Source organism: Dama dama, chromosome 8, assembly GCF_033118175.1.
Source record: "Dama dama isolate Ldn47 chromosome 8, ASM3311817v1, whole genome shotgun sequence".
Taxonomy (NCBI): domain Eukaryota; kingdom Metazoa; phylum Chordata; class Mammalia; order Artiodactyla; family Cervidae; genus Dama; species Dama dama.
This window is the reverse complement of record NC_083688.1, coordinates 4,349,884-4,367,362: the sequence shown is the minus strand read 5'-3', so window position 1 is coordinate 4,367,362 and position 17,479 is coordinate 4,349,884. Positions and strand designations below refer to the sequence as shown.

The window sequence follows — 17,479 nt, the reverse complement described above, 5'->3', positions numbered from 1 at the left end:
AAAAAACACATTACCTATTTCTTCCTTAATTTTCAGCCCAGCCGTAGGAGAGGATAGGCCCACAGTATTGACGTGAAGTGAGAGCTCGGTGTTGTGCATGTGCCTCCTAGCTAATGAAATCTTCATCAAAGTATACTTTTGCTGTCTGTTTTAAAACAAAATCTGGAGTTTAGTATTTTTTGTAGCTTAAAGTCACCTTAGACATCATCTAATATTACTCTTACACTTTATAGTTGAATATGCTAGTACCTGAGAAGTGTTACTTGCGTAAGTTCACATAGTCGATTAACAGTGGAAACAGGCCCAAGTCTAGAATTGGCTGGTAGCCCAGTTGCTTGTATAGATGCTCACCTCATACTGAATTATGTGGCTTGGTGTGTGCTAACCGTGAGATAGGAGGACCGTAGGCCGCTGGTGGAAGGCTGTGTGAGCTGTTGTGAGCAGTCTGTGCCTGAGACATTTGCCTGCAGGCTTTGGGCCACAATTACACAGTTCTTCACTTATCATCCATGTGTCTCCTGACTCTGCAGGAAGCCCTCTTTTTGCTAAATTTGAATAAAGGTATCGTTTAGACCTAATATTTTCCATTTTTTCAGTGGGAAGTAATGGCAGCCTACTCTTCTGTTTCAGCTCAGACAGCTATGACTGCACCAAAGATGTGGAAGAAACCAAAAGAGCGGACGCGAGCCGCTGAGGAGTTGTTAGAGGCAGAATCGGAGGTAAGGGGCAGCCGTAAACATCGTCAGCTCATCTCCAGAGCAGTGGTGCTGTTTTCTCAGAAAAGTGTGTGTTTATGACTTTTTCTTGAGATACTGCTTTCCAAGCAAATCTATCAAGCTCAAAGTCTGATTTTTTTTTTTAATCCATTTAAAGAATTTTTTAAAGGTTGTTAGTAGTTTGTTCAATTTCGCTGAATTCTTTCTTTTTTAAAATACCTCTTCTCAAATAGCAAAAATAAGTATTGTTAATTTTTCCCTTTTATTACCCCGTGTAAAGACTAATCTCGTTTTGTTTTAAAAAGTGTTTTGTTTTGTTTTCAAATGCCTATTAGCTGTCCTGGTGGAAATCATCAAGTGTATTTTAAGGAAACGGATTTTGAATCTGTTGTCCTTTACCTGCGTCCCAGTAACAAGACTTTTCACATAGGGTTTGAACCAAGGCGTGGATTTGGCCGTAGGATATTGTACACCAAGTCCAGGACAAGATGTGAGGGAGAGCCCGGGGCGGATTTCGTCCTGAGCAGTGCTCTACCCATCTCATAGTCTCTAATCTCAGTGTGCCTGTTGCTATATGCTGAAGCTTTTAAAGAAGAGTAACATAAACAATTTCCATGTTTCTTTTTTTTCTTTTTGAGTTCTTATATCTACTTTATTAAAATAATTTTCATTGACTGTTTAAGATGATAACATTAAAATGTAGAAATCATTTTTAAATAGCTTTAAGTGCATTTGTTTTATAAAACCTCTCTGTCTAGTTATAATTCTTACCCTCTCTCGGCTGCTCACAGTGCCCCTTTGTTCCTTCTCCCTGTCCCGTCCCTGCTCTTACATGACGCTCCGTTGATGTCACAGTTAGTCACATAGCAACCTCTAAAATGCTGCTTGGGTGTGATTTCATTGTGGTTATCAGGGGGTAGGAATTGGCAATAAGTTATAGAGGTGCAAATAGTTATACACTCCTTTTGCAGCTGAACAAGAAAATGTTGCTCCTACAAAGAATAAAATACCTTGGAGAGGCAGGGGAATCGCATACGTTCCTGGTATGGCTGTAAGAGCTTCATAAATGGGTTTATCTTTAGAGTCAGCTGTAATTTATTCACTTTCTTTTATTATATTTTATGTTCCTTTGCCCTGTGGCATTTTTAAAAAGCATTATTGAATATTAAATGGGTAGGTCACCATTCCTGTGCTTCCAGATTTTCATCCCCATCTTTAGGTCAGCGGTTGACAAACTTTCCCTGTGTAACAGTCCAGATAGGCTTTGTGGCCTTAGGATCCCTGTGACAGTTCTTAGCTCTACCACTGTACCCCCGAAGCAACCATGGACAATGGGTAAATGAGTGAGTAGCTGTATTTCAGTGAAAGTTGTTGGTGAACATTGACATTTGAATTTTATATAATACTCATATTTCATAAAATATTTTTCTTTGAAATATTTTTCCCACGTTACAAGTGTACACACACACACGCTTATCTTGTGTGTGAGGGCAGGTGAGGGGCTGCTGGCCCACGGCCCATGATTTGCTGAACCTGCTTTAGATTATTACTCTTCATGCACGAGAATTGTTTAGGCTCATTTTGAACCAGTCACTGGTTAGAAAGAAAACTTAAGATGTTTGGTTATTTGCACACATACTTTTTCCAGAAATCTTAGTCCCTTGTCTTTCTAAAATTAAGAATTTACTAGAGTAGTTTAGTAAATATTGGTTGTCATTGTCTTCATTTTTCATTGATCATCATGCCATCTTTTTCTCAGGTTTTTCTCAGGCTTTAAAAGAATGTCTTTCAGGGATCAGCATATTTTAAATTGTATATTGAGTTGTTATATCATTTCAAGTATTTAATCAAATTCTTTAAATTACAGCCTAAAGAGATAGTGTGAAGGATGATTCATTGTAAAATTGTTATTCAAGGCAACCAAAAATGTATTTAAAACTTTTAGGATATTTCATCCATCATTATATTTGTAATTGTCAGTCTGATATTCTGGCACATAAAAAACTCTTGCATTCCCTGGTGGCTCAGAGGTTAAAGCGTCTGCCTGCAATGTGGGAGACCTGGGTTCTATCACTGGGTCGGGAAGATCCCCTAGAGAAGGAAATGGCAACCCAGTCCAGTATTCTTGCCTGGAGAATCCCATGGATGGAGAAGCCTGGTGGGCTACAGTCCACAAAGAGTCTGACATGACTGAGCGACTTAACTAACTTTTGTTAACTAAACTCTTATTTAGTAAGTTCCTGTAATAATGTTTGCTTTGACAGTCTAGACAATAAAGTGCTTTCGTTTTTCAATCTGGCTTTCTGAATAAACTATTCAAGAATGGTTAGATAATTATACACTAGTTGAATAGAAATCCATCCTGCTAAAGAAAAAGTAATCATCAAATAATGGAACTTTTTTTTTTTTTTATTGATTCCCTTGAGAAATATCCCATCTGACATTGTGCCTCAGACACCTCATAGATTCTTTGTGTTCTGAAAGTTTGTCATTCACGGGCCAAGTTTCTTTATACTTTTTTTTTTTTTCCAGTTAGAAATGGACTTTCTCAGTAGTGCATCCTTTGTTTATATCCAACAAATCATCTGTTGTTGTTGATTTTAGGTACAGAGAAGGTGGCTCAATAAACTTTTCTCTCTAAAATAGCATTTTTTCACCTTTCCAGTTCCTGAAATAAGAATTCTGTATGATTATAATGTGGTTATACTACTCTGTAACAAGTTTAAGAACTATTTGTAGACTCACATGCCAATTTATTAAAGATCTTGATGAAAGAAAGTGAAAGTACAAGTCACTCAGTCGTGTCCAACTCTTTGCAACCCTATAGACTGTACAGTCCTTGGAATTCTCCAGGCCAGAATACTAGATGGGTAGCTTTTCCCTTCTTCAGGGGCTCTTCCCAACCCAGGGATCAAACCCAGGTCTCCTGCATTGCAGGCGGATTCTTTACCAGCTGAGCCACAAGGGTATCCCAGGAATACTGGAGTGGGTAGCCTACCCCTTCTCCAGGAATCGAGCCAGGTCTCCCGCATTGCAGGCGGATTCCTTACCAGCTGAGTTACCAGGGAAGCCCAAGGTCTTGGTGACCTGTACTTAATCATAAGGTAGTATTACAGGGCAGTTTTGAGTTTAGATTACAGTTGAGTATAGAATAAGGAAAAATGAGGCTTCTGATGTATGATTCAAACTTGGTAGGTCAGTTTTTTCTTAAAACATAAAAGATGCCTCACTTTCTGCCATGTTTTATAAAAATAGTGATACATCATTTTCAACATTTATTTTTGTTGGAATTTTTTATCTCTGTCTCCTGAAGATTTCCGTACTCGTCTTGTTGGAGGAATGAGGAAGTATGTGTGTGGGAGTGTTTGCATGAACATTTTATTTCCATTTTAGAAAACACGGCCTTAAAACCATCTGTTTCTGTTGATAACGTTTTAAAATCTAGTGTCTTTTCCCCATGATCTGATTGTTTTGTTGTTCAGTTGCTGAGTCATGTCCAGCTCTTTGCAACCCCATGGACTGCAGCACTCCTGGTTTCCCTGTCCTTCACTATCTCCCAGGAGTTTGCTCAAACTCATATCCATTGAGTCAGTGATGCCATCCCACCGTCTCATTCTCTGTCACCTCCTTCCCCTCTTGTCCTCAATCTGCTGTTAGTAGAAGAAAATTTATTAGTATTATATCTTTTATAATATTTCACTTAATAACGAAGTATGGTTTGCAATTATTTAAAATTTTTTTTTCATAAATCAGTTGGGGTAACTACTTCCTGGTGTATGTGACATTTTTTTATACCATCCTCTGTTCAGCCAATTCAGTAGAGCCTCTAATTTGGCTCCTAATATGAATTTATCAACTGGAATTTGTAGTAAGTTCCTATTTCCTCTGAGTGCTTCTTTCAAAGGATTGTTTTCAGAGTGTTTCCTTTAATGAAAAAGAAAGACTTTAAAGTTCATTGAGAAGTTTGCCTCAAGTAGTTTTGATGGTTGATATGACCCTCAAGAAATACTTTGTTGTTGTTGTTGTATCTGAAACTGACATGGTCAGAAATAATCTGGTGAATAAGTTTAATTCTATTTTGCCTTTTAAAAATAGGATGCACTGGAACCCAGATTTCTCCCTGGGAGAATATGTGCCAGTATGATTTGAATAAGGTCACAATCTCAGAGAATTCTAAGAACCAATACACAAAATAGATTTTAACCAACAAGTGACCTCCTTGTTAAAGGAGCGATGGTCAGCTTTGTTGGAGTCAGACACTTTAAACTGTTCATTGAACTCTTTTTCCACAGTCAGAGGACAACACAAAACACACCCTCTAGCCTTTCTTTTTATATTTGCTGAGCGTTAGTGGCAAGGGTAGGAGTGCTTGATTTAGATTCTGGCTAGAACTCTTTCATGTCCGTCAAGTTCCAGGGATTAACAGTTCTTTCCTTTTTAAACTTTGGTATATTTAGATTTCATTAGTCATGTTAAAGCATTTCAATAGCCGTTGGAATTGTCTGCTTTATCCCAGGAGCTGAAATGAGAAAAGCATTTTAAATAAACTTATCATTCTAGTACAATAAGCTGAACACAGACATCCTTATCTTGAGTGATATGTTTTCTTATGCTTTTTTGAGGGGATAAGTGTGGGTCTTCATGTGTATTTACACACAGTGAAAAGAATATAACCTCTGTGTTCACTTATGCTTTAGCCTAAAGCTGAAGAGGAGCTTTCAGGGGACAAAATACTTGAATCTGAACAGGATAAAATGAGCCAAGGGTTTCATCCTGAAAGAGACCCCTCTGACCTAAAAAACATGAAAACTGTGGAAGAAAATGGAGAGGAAGCTGAGCCTGTACGTAATGGTGCTGAGAGTGTTTCTGAGGGTGAAGGAATAGATGCTCATTCAGGCTCCACTGACAGTTCTGGTGAAGGGGTCACGTTCCCATTTAAATCAGGTAAGGTTATCCTTGTCTTCCTGTGTCTTGTTTTGTTCTCCTCTTCACTCTACTGCAACTTAGAGAAGTGTTGTCTCCTCCTAAAGAAATATTGGATGGAAGGAAGAGGCTCATCACAGTGTAATATTTACAGAATAAAGCAGCAGGCATACTTGACTGACTGGCAAATCCAGAGAGTCCTTTGTTAGCGGAAGTGATACCTGATGCTGGCTGGTACTCTGCTTTCACTGGCATTGGAAAAGCTGCTGGCAGAGAAAATCAGTCAGTGCTAGGCTGGTAAAATTTGACAAGAGAAATCTAATTTATTCATTTTAATTGAAAGAGATGTTTCAGATATGGTGACCACTTTCCTTGAGATAGTATACTTGTTGTTTGAGGAAGCTGGAACTAACTTTGTTGATGGAAATCACTCTGTAGAGCTGAACTCCAGTAGGCAGTCAGCATCAGTATACTAAGTTATTAAGCACCAGTGATGTGGAAGTGCCCTATAAGATATCTGATAAACTCTAGAGGATCTTTGACCTTTAGACACCATCAAATGCACTAAACCTCTGTCCCTATGCTATGTAAACTATGGTTGGCTTTCAGATTTACAGATAGTTTTTCCCTGGACATGTGGGGAAAGGCAGGGTTACGCAAAATGGTTTTCTTAGTCCACCAAATCTAAAGGGACTTATGCGTGAAGTAGGGTTTGAATGTAAAATAGCAGGCCTCAAAAATAATCTTGACCAATATTCTTCAAACTTCTGATTTTAACCCATTTAATCGGTTGTGAAATTATTTTAGTGAGTTATAACCAACATTGTTAAAAAAAAAAAAAAAGAATAGAATACAAATTGTCAGTGCATTACATGCAGTAAGGAATGTATTGTTTGTTGGTTTTTTTAAACTTTAATTTATATATGTGTGTGTTCAGGGTCATGAAATCACAACATTTCTTACTGTGAGCTGTAGTCAGAAATTTTTGAAAGCCTTTGATTGATCCCATCTTAATATACTGATCATTAATATTTAATGAAAACACTACCAGTGAAATACTTGGAATGGTCCTTATGAAATTGTAAGGTTATTCTATTGTAAATTTTGTTTTTAACCTTAGGGCTCAAAATACTGAAATTTCTCCTAAAGATCTAGTCTTGTATCACCAAGCACTGGGACTACCATCAATCCTTCTTCAGGGATTGAATCACTGGTTGTGATTTTTAGGACTATGTAAATTATATTTTTATCCTTTTAGCTTCGCAAGAATAAAGCACACAATTAGCGGCCCCAACTGTACTGACTGAATAACTGCTGTTTTCCTCTGTAATATACACCATCAGTAATTGGGCAGGGGGGAGGCAATTCAAAATTCAGATCCTAATAAACTGTATATATTTTAGTAATATAATGTAATAAAATATCTGCAGAATTCTCACACACCATCAGTCAATGACTTGTATATCAAGAACCACTAAGATAAAGGATACAGTGTGCTATCATGAAGTGATCTGGGGCCTGATTTTGATAAGTTGTTTTGTTAATTAAAAGAAAAAACTGTGACTTGATTTTTTTAAAAATAAAAATTTCAAGAAATTTTCCAGCTTTATATTATGATAGGGTTGTTAACAATAGCTGAAATAATAGTAATAGTAGCAAAGTAAGTACTGTGGTAAAAGTACTTTAATGTTCACATGAAAAGTATTAGCTCAGAATATGTTCAGTGACAGGACTCTTGGACAAAGGTACATGTCCGTTCCCAGTTTAGTTAGCTCAGCAAGCAGATCCATTATTTTATTTTCTTCAGATTAAACTGTAATTGGGGAGGGCAGGGAATCTATAGTCTGCTTAGACTTTTCAGAATCTTTAATAAGTTATTTGGTTTTGTGTTTTATGTCCTTTTACCTTTTTTCCCTCTCCATAGTAACATTCCAAATTATCCTCCTTTTGCAGGAAACCAAAAGTATTTTATATAAACTATGGAGCATAAGAGAGTCTACAAGGATGTATTGTACAACATGGGAAATACAGCCAGTATTTTGTAATAACTGTAAATGGAGTACAACTTTTAAAAGCTATTTTTAAAAAAGACTTGGTGATTTATTTAATGAAGATTATTCATGTCCCTTACCAATGTCTGCTTATGTGTAAATGAAACTGTTCCTATAGCACCTTACTTCAGATTACTCTCCAGAGGTATCCAGAAGGGATAAAGAACAAATAACAGTTTAAATCTTCCCATGACGTTTTCTGACTGTAGCTCACTGTTTTCTTTGGGGTTTTGTTTGTAAATGATGAGATGAAATATTGGAGTCAGCTTAGGTTCTTGCTGGATATATACACAGTGACCTTATAGCCTGTTGTCTGCCTGCTTCCCTCTCTTTAGACTCCTGGAAGCCTCCTGATTTGGAAGGCAAGAAGCAATATGACAGGGAGTTTCTGCTGGATTTCCAGTTCATGCCAGCGTGTATTCAGAAACCAGAGGGCCTGCCTCCCATCAGTGACGTGGTTCTTGACAAGGTAAGCTGAGCACTCAGCGAAAGCTATGTCTTTTTGGTGGGAACTGGTTTTTAACTATCAGGGCAAATATGTGAAAAGAAAGTGGAAATCGCTCAGTCGTGTCCAGCTTTCTGTGACCCCATGGACGGTAGCCTGTCAGACTCCTCTGACCATGGAATTCTCCATACCAGAATACTGGAGTGGGTAGCCATGCCCTTCTCCAGGGGATCTTCCCAACCCACAGATCGAACCTAGGCCTCCCGCCTTACAGGTGGGTTCTTCACTGTCTGAGCCACCTGGGAAGCCTAAGATGCTGCAGTGGGAAGCCTGTCCCTCCTCCCTCAGATCTTCCCAACCCAGGAGTCGACCAGGGATCTCCTGCACTGCAGGTGGATTCTTTACCAGCTGAGCTTCCGGGGAAGCCCCCATAATATGTGAAGTATGAGCAATTTTTAGAAATTGTTAAAGTGACATTTGAATTAAATGTTTCATTAAGCATTATTGGGTCTTATGTTTACTATAGCTCATAGTAATTATGGGGTTTGGCTCATATTTGAGTGGTAAAGTTTTAAAATTTATTGTTGGCTTATTACAGCTATTTCCTAGTGATAAGGTGGAAATTGTGTGTCTTCTGCGCTAATACACCTGAGGAGATGTAGACCTGTTTCTGCACTGTGCTAAAATCTCAATAGGGAATTAGAGTAGCATTGAGGATAGATCAGAAACCTAGATAAGTATTTGGCAGATCAAACTTAAGTGGGAGGAAGCGTAATTCAAATAGTATAACTCAGAATTTCCCCAGTGGATACTTATAGGTGGATGAGTCTTTAATCTTGTGCAAATAGATAGGTACCCTTTTTCTTTACATTTGATCTTAATGGTACATACAGAAAATTAGTACAATCAGTGTTTATTTCATCTGTTCATCAATTTAAAGATGTAAAGTCAGGTGTATATTTGCCAGAATAACTGTACATACATCAGTGATGAACCAGTTCTGGTGACTAAGCTCTCATTTTATAGAGGTACTGTTAATCCCTAAGTAAAGTGTAGTTGGTAACTTTCTTGCAGAGTGAGATCCAGTTCTTACTGAGAATCCCTGTAGCTGCTTATCCAGACTTTATTTGTAGCATTTATTCTCTTAGAGCAACAGATCTTCTTCCTTCTCTTGCTAAGTCTTCTTTCTTAGTTGCTTATGGGAAAACAATTGAATGACTGGTGGTACTAATTTAAGACTACTTCAGTATTCAGAGAACAAGCTTTGTTATCCCCACTGAATGAGACTGTCCTCTTAGAAAATGTTTTTTCCTGTCTGCCTGCCTTATCTGTTTGACTTTGGCCAATGATGAGTTGATTTCTCACTAAGCTACTTAGCTTTGCTGAGTCTATAGTCACATTACATGCTTATACAAAGCCAGATATCTCCGATTAACAAAGCAGACAAAATGAGATTTTAAATGGATCACCATAGAGAATTCCTTGGCAGTCCACTGGTTAGGACTTGGCACTTTAATTTTGGGGATCCAGGTTAAATCCCTGGTTAGGGAACTAAGATCCCACAAACCCTGTGGCACAACCAAAAACTAAAGTCATCCTACATGAAACTTGTCTCCTTTTGAGAGGTGTTGTCCACTCAAATTGCATTCTTTGCTGACCGTAAGTTAGTAGCACCCAAACCAAAACATGCTATATCAGGTTTATTATAGGCAGGTGCTTTAACGACCCTGGAAAATCATTCAGAAATTCGGCTGTCATCCATAAGCTCTCAAAATAGCTTGTCTTGTGCTATTCTGCTCGTCCTAAAGTGTCAAGTGAGCTGGGAATTTTAGACCTGATCATTCCAAGGCAACCAGGAAACCACTGTTGACCTAAGGGCTCTACAGCTAGCCCAGGAGACTCTATCATGATTCAGCTTGGACTCCCACTGGTTCAGAAAGCCAGCTCTGTCTTGTCAGCTGACACAACTTTTTAGTCTAAGATTTTGTCTTTGTGGCACTGATTGCTCTGAAACTTGTATTAAGCTTTCCTTTGCTTCTTTGTGCAGATCAATCAACCAAAATTGCCAATGCGAACTCTGGATCCTCGGATTTTGCCTCGAGGACCAGACTTTACTCCAGCCTTTGCAGATTTTGGAAGGCAAGCCCCTGGTGGAAGAGGTGTACCTGTAAGTGCAAGTTCCCTACAAACCAATTAGTTAGAAACTGTCATAGACTTCATGACATCTTGTCTAATGGCAGAAAAGCGACTTTTATTCTTTGATTCTTCTAACCAAGAAGAGGAAGTAGAAGAGGTGAAGACTATCCTTTCCATACTAATATTGAAACAAATAAAGAATACACTTGAGTTTCAAGTTTTTATTTGAAAGAAGCGGGTCTGCATTAATTTGGTCTTGAATTTTTTTTTTTCCCATATTTTTTCAGTTGAAAGACCTGCACGTGGGTTAAAAATAGAACCAACCTTATATAGGATCCCTGTTTTGTCTTGAGGTGTCCCGATATACTAGAGATGTCTGATGACATTCAGCTAATGGTCATCTCTTTGTCTTTGTTTCTACAGATTTGCAAAGTGCAGAGCAGGCATGGATTGCCAATTCTGGAACAGAGCAAAGCCCCAGCTTCCACTCCACTGGCGATGTCGCACCCACCCCTGAAGAGCCTGCCTCTAGGGGTGCGCTGAATCCTTTTTTAAAAAAAAAAAAAAAACAGTAGTTTCTGGTGTTACATTTCCTGTTTTGCTCTTCTCACTTACTGTAAGTCGTGAAGTCAAAATATGAAAACATGATATATACAAAAGAGTGCAGTACTGGTAAACTGCAGATTGCCTTCACACTCCCAGTGGCAGCTCTTCAGCGGTGGAAGTGGCATCACCCATGGAGTTACGCTGGGCACTGCACTGAGCAGAGTTTGACAGGCTCTGCCTACTCCCTGCTTTGGAGACTTGTAGAAAGCATTGGGGTGAGGTTGCCAGTGATGTGAATACCTCTTTTTCCCCAACTTGGAATGATATAGAGAGAACTTAATCTAAAGTTCTGAAGGAGCTCAGGGTTTGATGTACATTTGTGGAGCACCCTGTTTATGCTACTTTATGTTTGTAAAAATATATTTATAGAAGGTGGCACTTTTTATTTCCCCATCACCTTTTTATTTCGGGAATGGCAACTTCTGAAACTTGCTCTGAAATAAGATTACGCCTTCTGACAACAAATCACACTTTGTAGATACTTGAATTATTTGCCTAACCAAACACTGATTGAAAACATTGGAATGTCTGTACCGTGTCAGAGACTTTATAAAACCTAGAGAAAATTTTAATTTGAAGCATACTTTTTATTGAGCATCACCTTCTTAAAGACCCCTGTGTGTATAATATTCTATTCTTACTCAGGTTTGAAATTTAAATTTATCTAATTTCTCTAAATACCAAATTAAACATTTTTTTCTGAAGTTGGAATTTCCTCACCAGAAAGTCTTAGAAAGCAGCTTTCTAGAAACTATTTTATACCTGTTTTTCAGTATTATTTCCCTTCATTGGTGGGTTAAATTTATATTTGTTAATCTTTGTTTTTGTTTTGGTTTGAGTTTATATCTTTGTTTTGCCAAACATTTGAAATAATGTTGATGCCATTTTGATTATTCTCTGGTTAATATCTGTGGTTTTCATGTTGTTCAATTTTGTTCATATGTCACTCACAGAAGATATGAATTGTTGCATCTCCTCTTCCAGTGTATACAGTCAGTTTTCATTATCAGCAGCTTGCTATTGTCTGATAATCAGGTATAGCTTAAAGGAGGTATTATGAATTAAGCATAGCTGTATCTCACTCAAAATACTGAAACTAGAGAATGAGTTTTTAAAATAACTGTCCCAGTGTATATTTGCCCAGGAATGTATTTGCCTACGTATATCAGGTAAATAATTATTTAGTGCAAAGTAATGTGACAGGAGATGAACCATTGTCAATAACTTGTAGAGTCTCCAAAAATATTCACTTTAATTGTTTAACTCACTTTCTTTTCATAGCTCTGTCAATTTTCCACATGCTGTTTTTTAAGTGGAATTGTGATCAGTCAGGGTAATATTGATACGTTGAGTCTTAATATAAGTAATTATTCTTCCAACAGTTCCCATAGCTAACAAATATTCTCCATTTAATTAGTCCAGCTTACTTGATAAATTGGTGAAGATAAAGATGGGAATTTTAAAGAATATATATAACATATAAAGGAACAATCAATAATGCTGCTTGGGGAAAAAAAAAGGCAGCCTACTCTTCATTGTTTTTGGCTCCATTCAGCTTCCAAATTGGCTTATAAATAACTACCATCCAAAATTGTTAAGATCTACTAGGTATACTTCTTAGTCTAGCTTTAGTTGCTATGACTCCTGGTATAAACTTTCCTGCAACAGACTTGTTATAAAATATTTTTAATGTGTAGCAATTATATTAGTGTCATACAGTTACATATAATTTTTAACCATAAAAGTTCATCTTTTGATGAAAGCGCCCAGGCAGTATCATCTGTGTAGTTTTTTTAAAGTCTAGTTACTTGGCTATTGTAGTGTTAATTTTGATAATAATCTGTTTGCAGATATCACAGAATGTGCCTCAAAAGATATGTATTGAGAAAGGGGCTGTAGACCTAGACTAGTAACTTGCCATTCATGTTCATTTTAACTAAATTTGAGATTCACTGAACTGTGATAAAAATCCTACATACAGAGGCGTTTCCTGAGCATGTATCATCCTTTTCTCTCTTAAAGGAATTGTTGGTTATATCTCTTAAAAAAAAAAAAAAAAGCTGCAGTGCATATTGGTCCTATTTTCTTTGGTTATCCAAGTAAGCAGAAAAGTTTGAGATTTTAGTCTCTGAGTGAGATAGAAGCAATAAATATTAAGTTCTACAACAGAGATCAGTATAGTTTCTTATGTAATACATTTAAGAAATGTGGACCCTGCAAACATTATACTTTGAAGTTCATCTTCTCACCATCAGTCAGAATTTTTTGTCTTTCAAGCAAGGAAACCAGGCTTTATTTCTTTTTATATGTTCCATAACTCTTAGCACAGGATCCTAGAATTTTATCTGTATTTAGTAAATAAAGTCATTCATTACCCATGGTACAACTTTTGAATGATACTATAAATCTGACAATTTATATTAAGTTTTTCACACACAAAAAGGATACAGGGTGTTTAAAGGTTTTTATACCAGTCTGCATATCACTTTTTAAAAAATTTCTTTTTTTTCTTTGGTATTCATGATGATATTGTACAGCCTGATATTGTACTTAGTTTTTAAGGTCCTTTTCCATGCCTTACTGTTATATATCCCATGACCCTACTAATAACTTCTGTAGGTACGATAAGCATTTAATATGTGAGATGGTTTTAAGTTCAGCAAAGTTGAGACTTTGCTTGTAGTAACTTTGCTCATAAGTGGCAGAATTGTATTCAAGAGACCACAGTTCTTTTGTCTTCTAATCTGCCTCTCTTCTCCGCTTCACCATAGCCATTCCAGGCATTGATGTTCCAGTGAATCATTCTGAGTATAAACCGAAGAATGTTAGAGATTAATTAATCAAGCATATTAAGCATTTATAAGAATAATAAGACTCAGTATACTTGGGTAAATATTTGTGAGCAGTATCTTAGTTTTATCCAGAGATATTTAAATTTGTCTTGGGAGGTTGCACATGGGTTATAATTTCAATTTTTTAATCCAGGACTTTAAAAAAAAAGTCATTTTTTCATAACTTTTTTGAGTTTGAAACACTGTTGTTATCTACTTATTTAATATTTCTCACATCTCTTTGCTGCTTGTCTGAAATTCACTTATATTTGTCTTGGGACAGATAGAGTTGTTTCATAAATCATATTTATTTTTTAGAAATCTCAAACTTTCATTGGTTTTTGCAATGTCTTTTTTGGAAATGAACATTTTCTAACTTTATGCAAACGTAATTAAAATTATATCCACAATTTATACTGTGGGTCTTAAATGATTTTGGCATAATACCTTTTATTATACCCACCAATCATTGTTTTTAACAAGTTTCTATGTGCAGATGCATGGATTAAATTGAATATCTGTGATCTGTTTATTTGAATTTTATCCAAACTTTAAAAAGGATAGTAACCAACATGAATTAACAGTTGAATATATTCTGCGTTATAAAAACCAGACAATACGTGGTTTACTGCCTTTTCTTAACAGTTCTTTTGCCTGAAATATCAAGGTTTCAGTAAGAAATAAATCTTATAGTAGTACTGTATGGTTTAGCAGCTCTTCCCAAGTTGATACTTTCCCAGTCTGATGATCTTCTTTAGTTCTATCTTAGTTATGCCATGTGTGGTACCTTGGGGTTTATTTGACTTCAGTTTTTTTTTTTTTTTTCCCATTTCATTTGTTAGATTACAAAATAATCTAACATTATATCGTTAGTACTGAGTCCTTAGCTAGACATATTTGATTGGTGTTTATTGCCCAGAAATTCTAAGCTTTGATCCTGAAACATCCTTAATACTGCTGTTTCTAATTAGGGCACATGGTCAAGGAAGGGTATGAGAATAATTAATTCTGAGATGGGTGATGTGTAAAGGCTTTGAAGCTTATCAAAGTCCTCAGACCATGTTTCTTTCAAATATGTCTTTCTGTATGAAGTATGACCTTTTATTTATTTTCTTTATTGGATGATAATTGCTTTAGTTTCTACTTAAAGGGCAGTGTCAGAGCATTAAGTGAGATAGGATTCTGGTCTTTGTGTCTTGTGTGAAGCATTTCTTTTTTCTCCTCCTTTTTTCCTCTTGAAACCTAATTGTAATATTTCCTCATTGTTCAGAGAAGGACCTGTCAGAAAAAGTAAGGGCAGTCAGTATCCCAGATCTTGGATTGGTCGTAAGCAGAACTCAATATCACTCCAGATATTTAATCTTAAAAAAATATTTCCAGGCATTTAGAATAGCATTTATTAGGAACATTTTAATACATAGAATACAACTTTTAACTTACCCATTGCTGTTACAGTAACATTTCTGATTTGATGATCAGTGTGACGTGCTAACATACATTGGTTTTAACAGAATGAGCATAGTGGGACTCTCGGAGGAGCAAAGAGCTGACAAAGAAAGGCCTTTTTTCAGGGAGCGATTTAGTTGGATTTCATTATGACATAAGGAAGATTTATTTTAGTATTTCTGGCCCAGCAAACTTAGAGGGATCTATTAAGGTCTACAGTCAGTCTGGGTGTCTATGCTGTAGATAATTTTCATGGTAAGGGTGTATTTGCATTGTACAGTGAAAGTTTAGAGTTTTTGAAGCAGATTTGTAACTGTGGTGATCTCTCCCTCTGAATTTTTGTAGTTGTTCAATTGACTAGTCCAAAGTCACATAACGAGTTAAAAAGAAAAAGAGAAGCAGCAGTTTCACTTAGAGTAGTCTTTTTTGTTAGATACAATAGCTTTTTCAGACATATCTCATTTAGGACATCAGGGTCAAAAATTGTAGTCGTGGTGTACACTACAGTGATGACATTCTAACACAACATGCCCCTCCCCCCCCACCAAAAAAAAAAATCACGTCTCAATTGAATGCCTGATACCCATCTTTGCATCTAGAAGTGTTTCCTGTGGTCGTCAATCCTAACTTGAGCAGCACAGCAGAGACGGTAGATTGTAAGTACTCTGTGTGGATGTAATAAAGAATACTCTTGTCCTAGCTGTTGAATGTTGGACCACGGAGATCTCAGCCTGGCCAGAGAAGAGAACCCAGGAAGATCATCACGGTCTCCGTGAAAGAAGACGTGCACCTGAGAAAGGCGGAGAACGCCTGGAAGCCCAGTCAGAGACGCGACAGCCAAGCTGAGGATCCCGAAAACATCAAAACCCAGGTGAGGACAAGGGACACGCCAATGCTGTTCTGGAATTATGATGGTATTATTTTGTCTTTTTGCCCTGTTAATAAAAGGTTTTTCCTAATTTTTTCTTACTACAGGCATTATTCTTAAAGCTATCATAAATGCCAACAACCTATTTTCTCTTGAAGTTGCATTCTGTATGCTTTTCAAAGCACACAGTATATTTCGAGGGCTCACAGGTCATAGAATTCTGTCATTCACGCTTAGATCAATATTTGCTTTTCTTAAAAATGTGTCTTTAGATTCTTATTCATTGTCCTGTGGTAGGCTAGTTAGTATCTTGCTTTTTGTTTCATTTCTAATAAGTTAGAATTTAGAAATACATCTTATTTACAGTCCTTGGTAATAAAATTGAACTATTTGCATCTTTTTGTGCATATCTTCCCTTAGAACTCCTTAGGGTAAATTGAATGAATTCCTTTAATCCACACAAATTTGTTTTTGTGTGTCAATTTATATAAAGCCTCTCTTCATCTTTTGCTGTACACACAGGCCAGTTCCTATCCCTGTGTTACCTCTACTATATCCTTTAGATGTTTTTGACTCTAATTAAGATAACTAATTTGACACTAATTAAGATACTAATAGTATGTGCCTTATGGAACACTGTGAAATTTAAACGAAGCGATACAAAGCACTTGCACTTGACGTGGTTCTGGGAGCCCAGTTATGTTCTTAGTATGATAATGTCCCTGGGAAAGAGATGTGCCTTACAAATCCGATTGTAATTGTGCACCAGCACAGAATCTCATACATGGTAGATACTCAATAAATACTTGTTGAACAATAAACTTAGCAGCAAAGCTGTTCATACCGTCAGGACCAAGACAAACTGGTGCATCACAAGCCGTTTTGTCAAACCCAAATCGGCTGCTTGCCTTTGTTCATCTTTCTCGCAATTGCCCCAGTTGTTTGTCCCAAGGGCATCCAGCTCCAGATTCACTAAAATCGAGTACCTAATCTTCCCTGAAGATTTCTCAACCTTTAAAAAAAATCTGCATTCCTCCTTCCATTCCCTCTGACAAGTACTTAATGAGTAGGGACCTAAAAGTTTTAAATTTCTTGCTAGTTATTTATCATTGAAGATGAAGATGTCTTCTTTTAGTGTTTAAGGCACTTGTATCAGTGCCTTACTGCGTTAGATTCTTACAACACCTGGGAAGGCAGGAATACATGTTTTCTCTTTTTTTCATGTGAAGAAACTGAAGCTTGGAGGAGGTACTCACAGCCGTTGTGGTTACTGAGTAGTCCATTTGTTGTGAACTTGTACCTCTCTCTATTCTGTAACAGAGTTCTCCCTGTTTTTAAAAAATTTTCTATTGAAGTAAAGTTGATCTAGAAACTAAATCTAATTTCTAGTTCTAAATCAACTAAAGTTGTGTTGAGTTTCTAGTGTACGGCAAAGTGACTCAGAGATGTGTGTGTGT

At 36.9% G+C, this 17,479-nt stretch overlaps 1 protein-coding gene across 13 annotated transcripts in view; it reads left to right on the top strand.

The window, feature by feature from the left end:
• The window catches only part of EIF4G3 (eukaryotic translation initiation factor 4 gamma 3), a 220,991-nt gene that overhangs the window by 139,853 nt on the left and 63,659 nt on the right, over positions 1 to 17,479 (top strand). For 10 of the 13 annotated variants that reach the window (XM_061148102.1, XM_061148101.1, XM_061148099.1 and 7 more), the window contains 6 exons: positions 631 to 719; positions 5,414 to 5,660; positions 8,026 to 8,159; positions 10,183 to 10,302; positions 10,695 to 10,805; positions 15,855 to 16,025. In XM_061148102.1, the coding sequence (XP_061004085.1) occupies positions 631 to 719; positions 5,414 to 5,660; positions 8,026 to 8,159; positions 10,183 to 10,302; positions 10,695 to 10,805; positions 15,855 to 16,025 (872 nt within the window). The remainder of the gene's footprint in view (positions 1 to 630; positions 720 to 5,413; positions 5,661 to 8,025; positions 8,160 to 10,182; positions 10,303 to 10,694; positions 10,806 to 15,854; positions 16,026 to 17,479) is intronic. The other 3 variants (XM_061148100.1, XM_061148098.1, XM_061148097.1) reach the window with 1 other exon arrangement.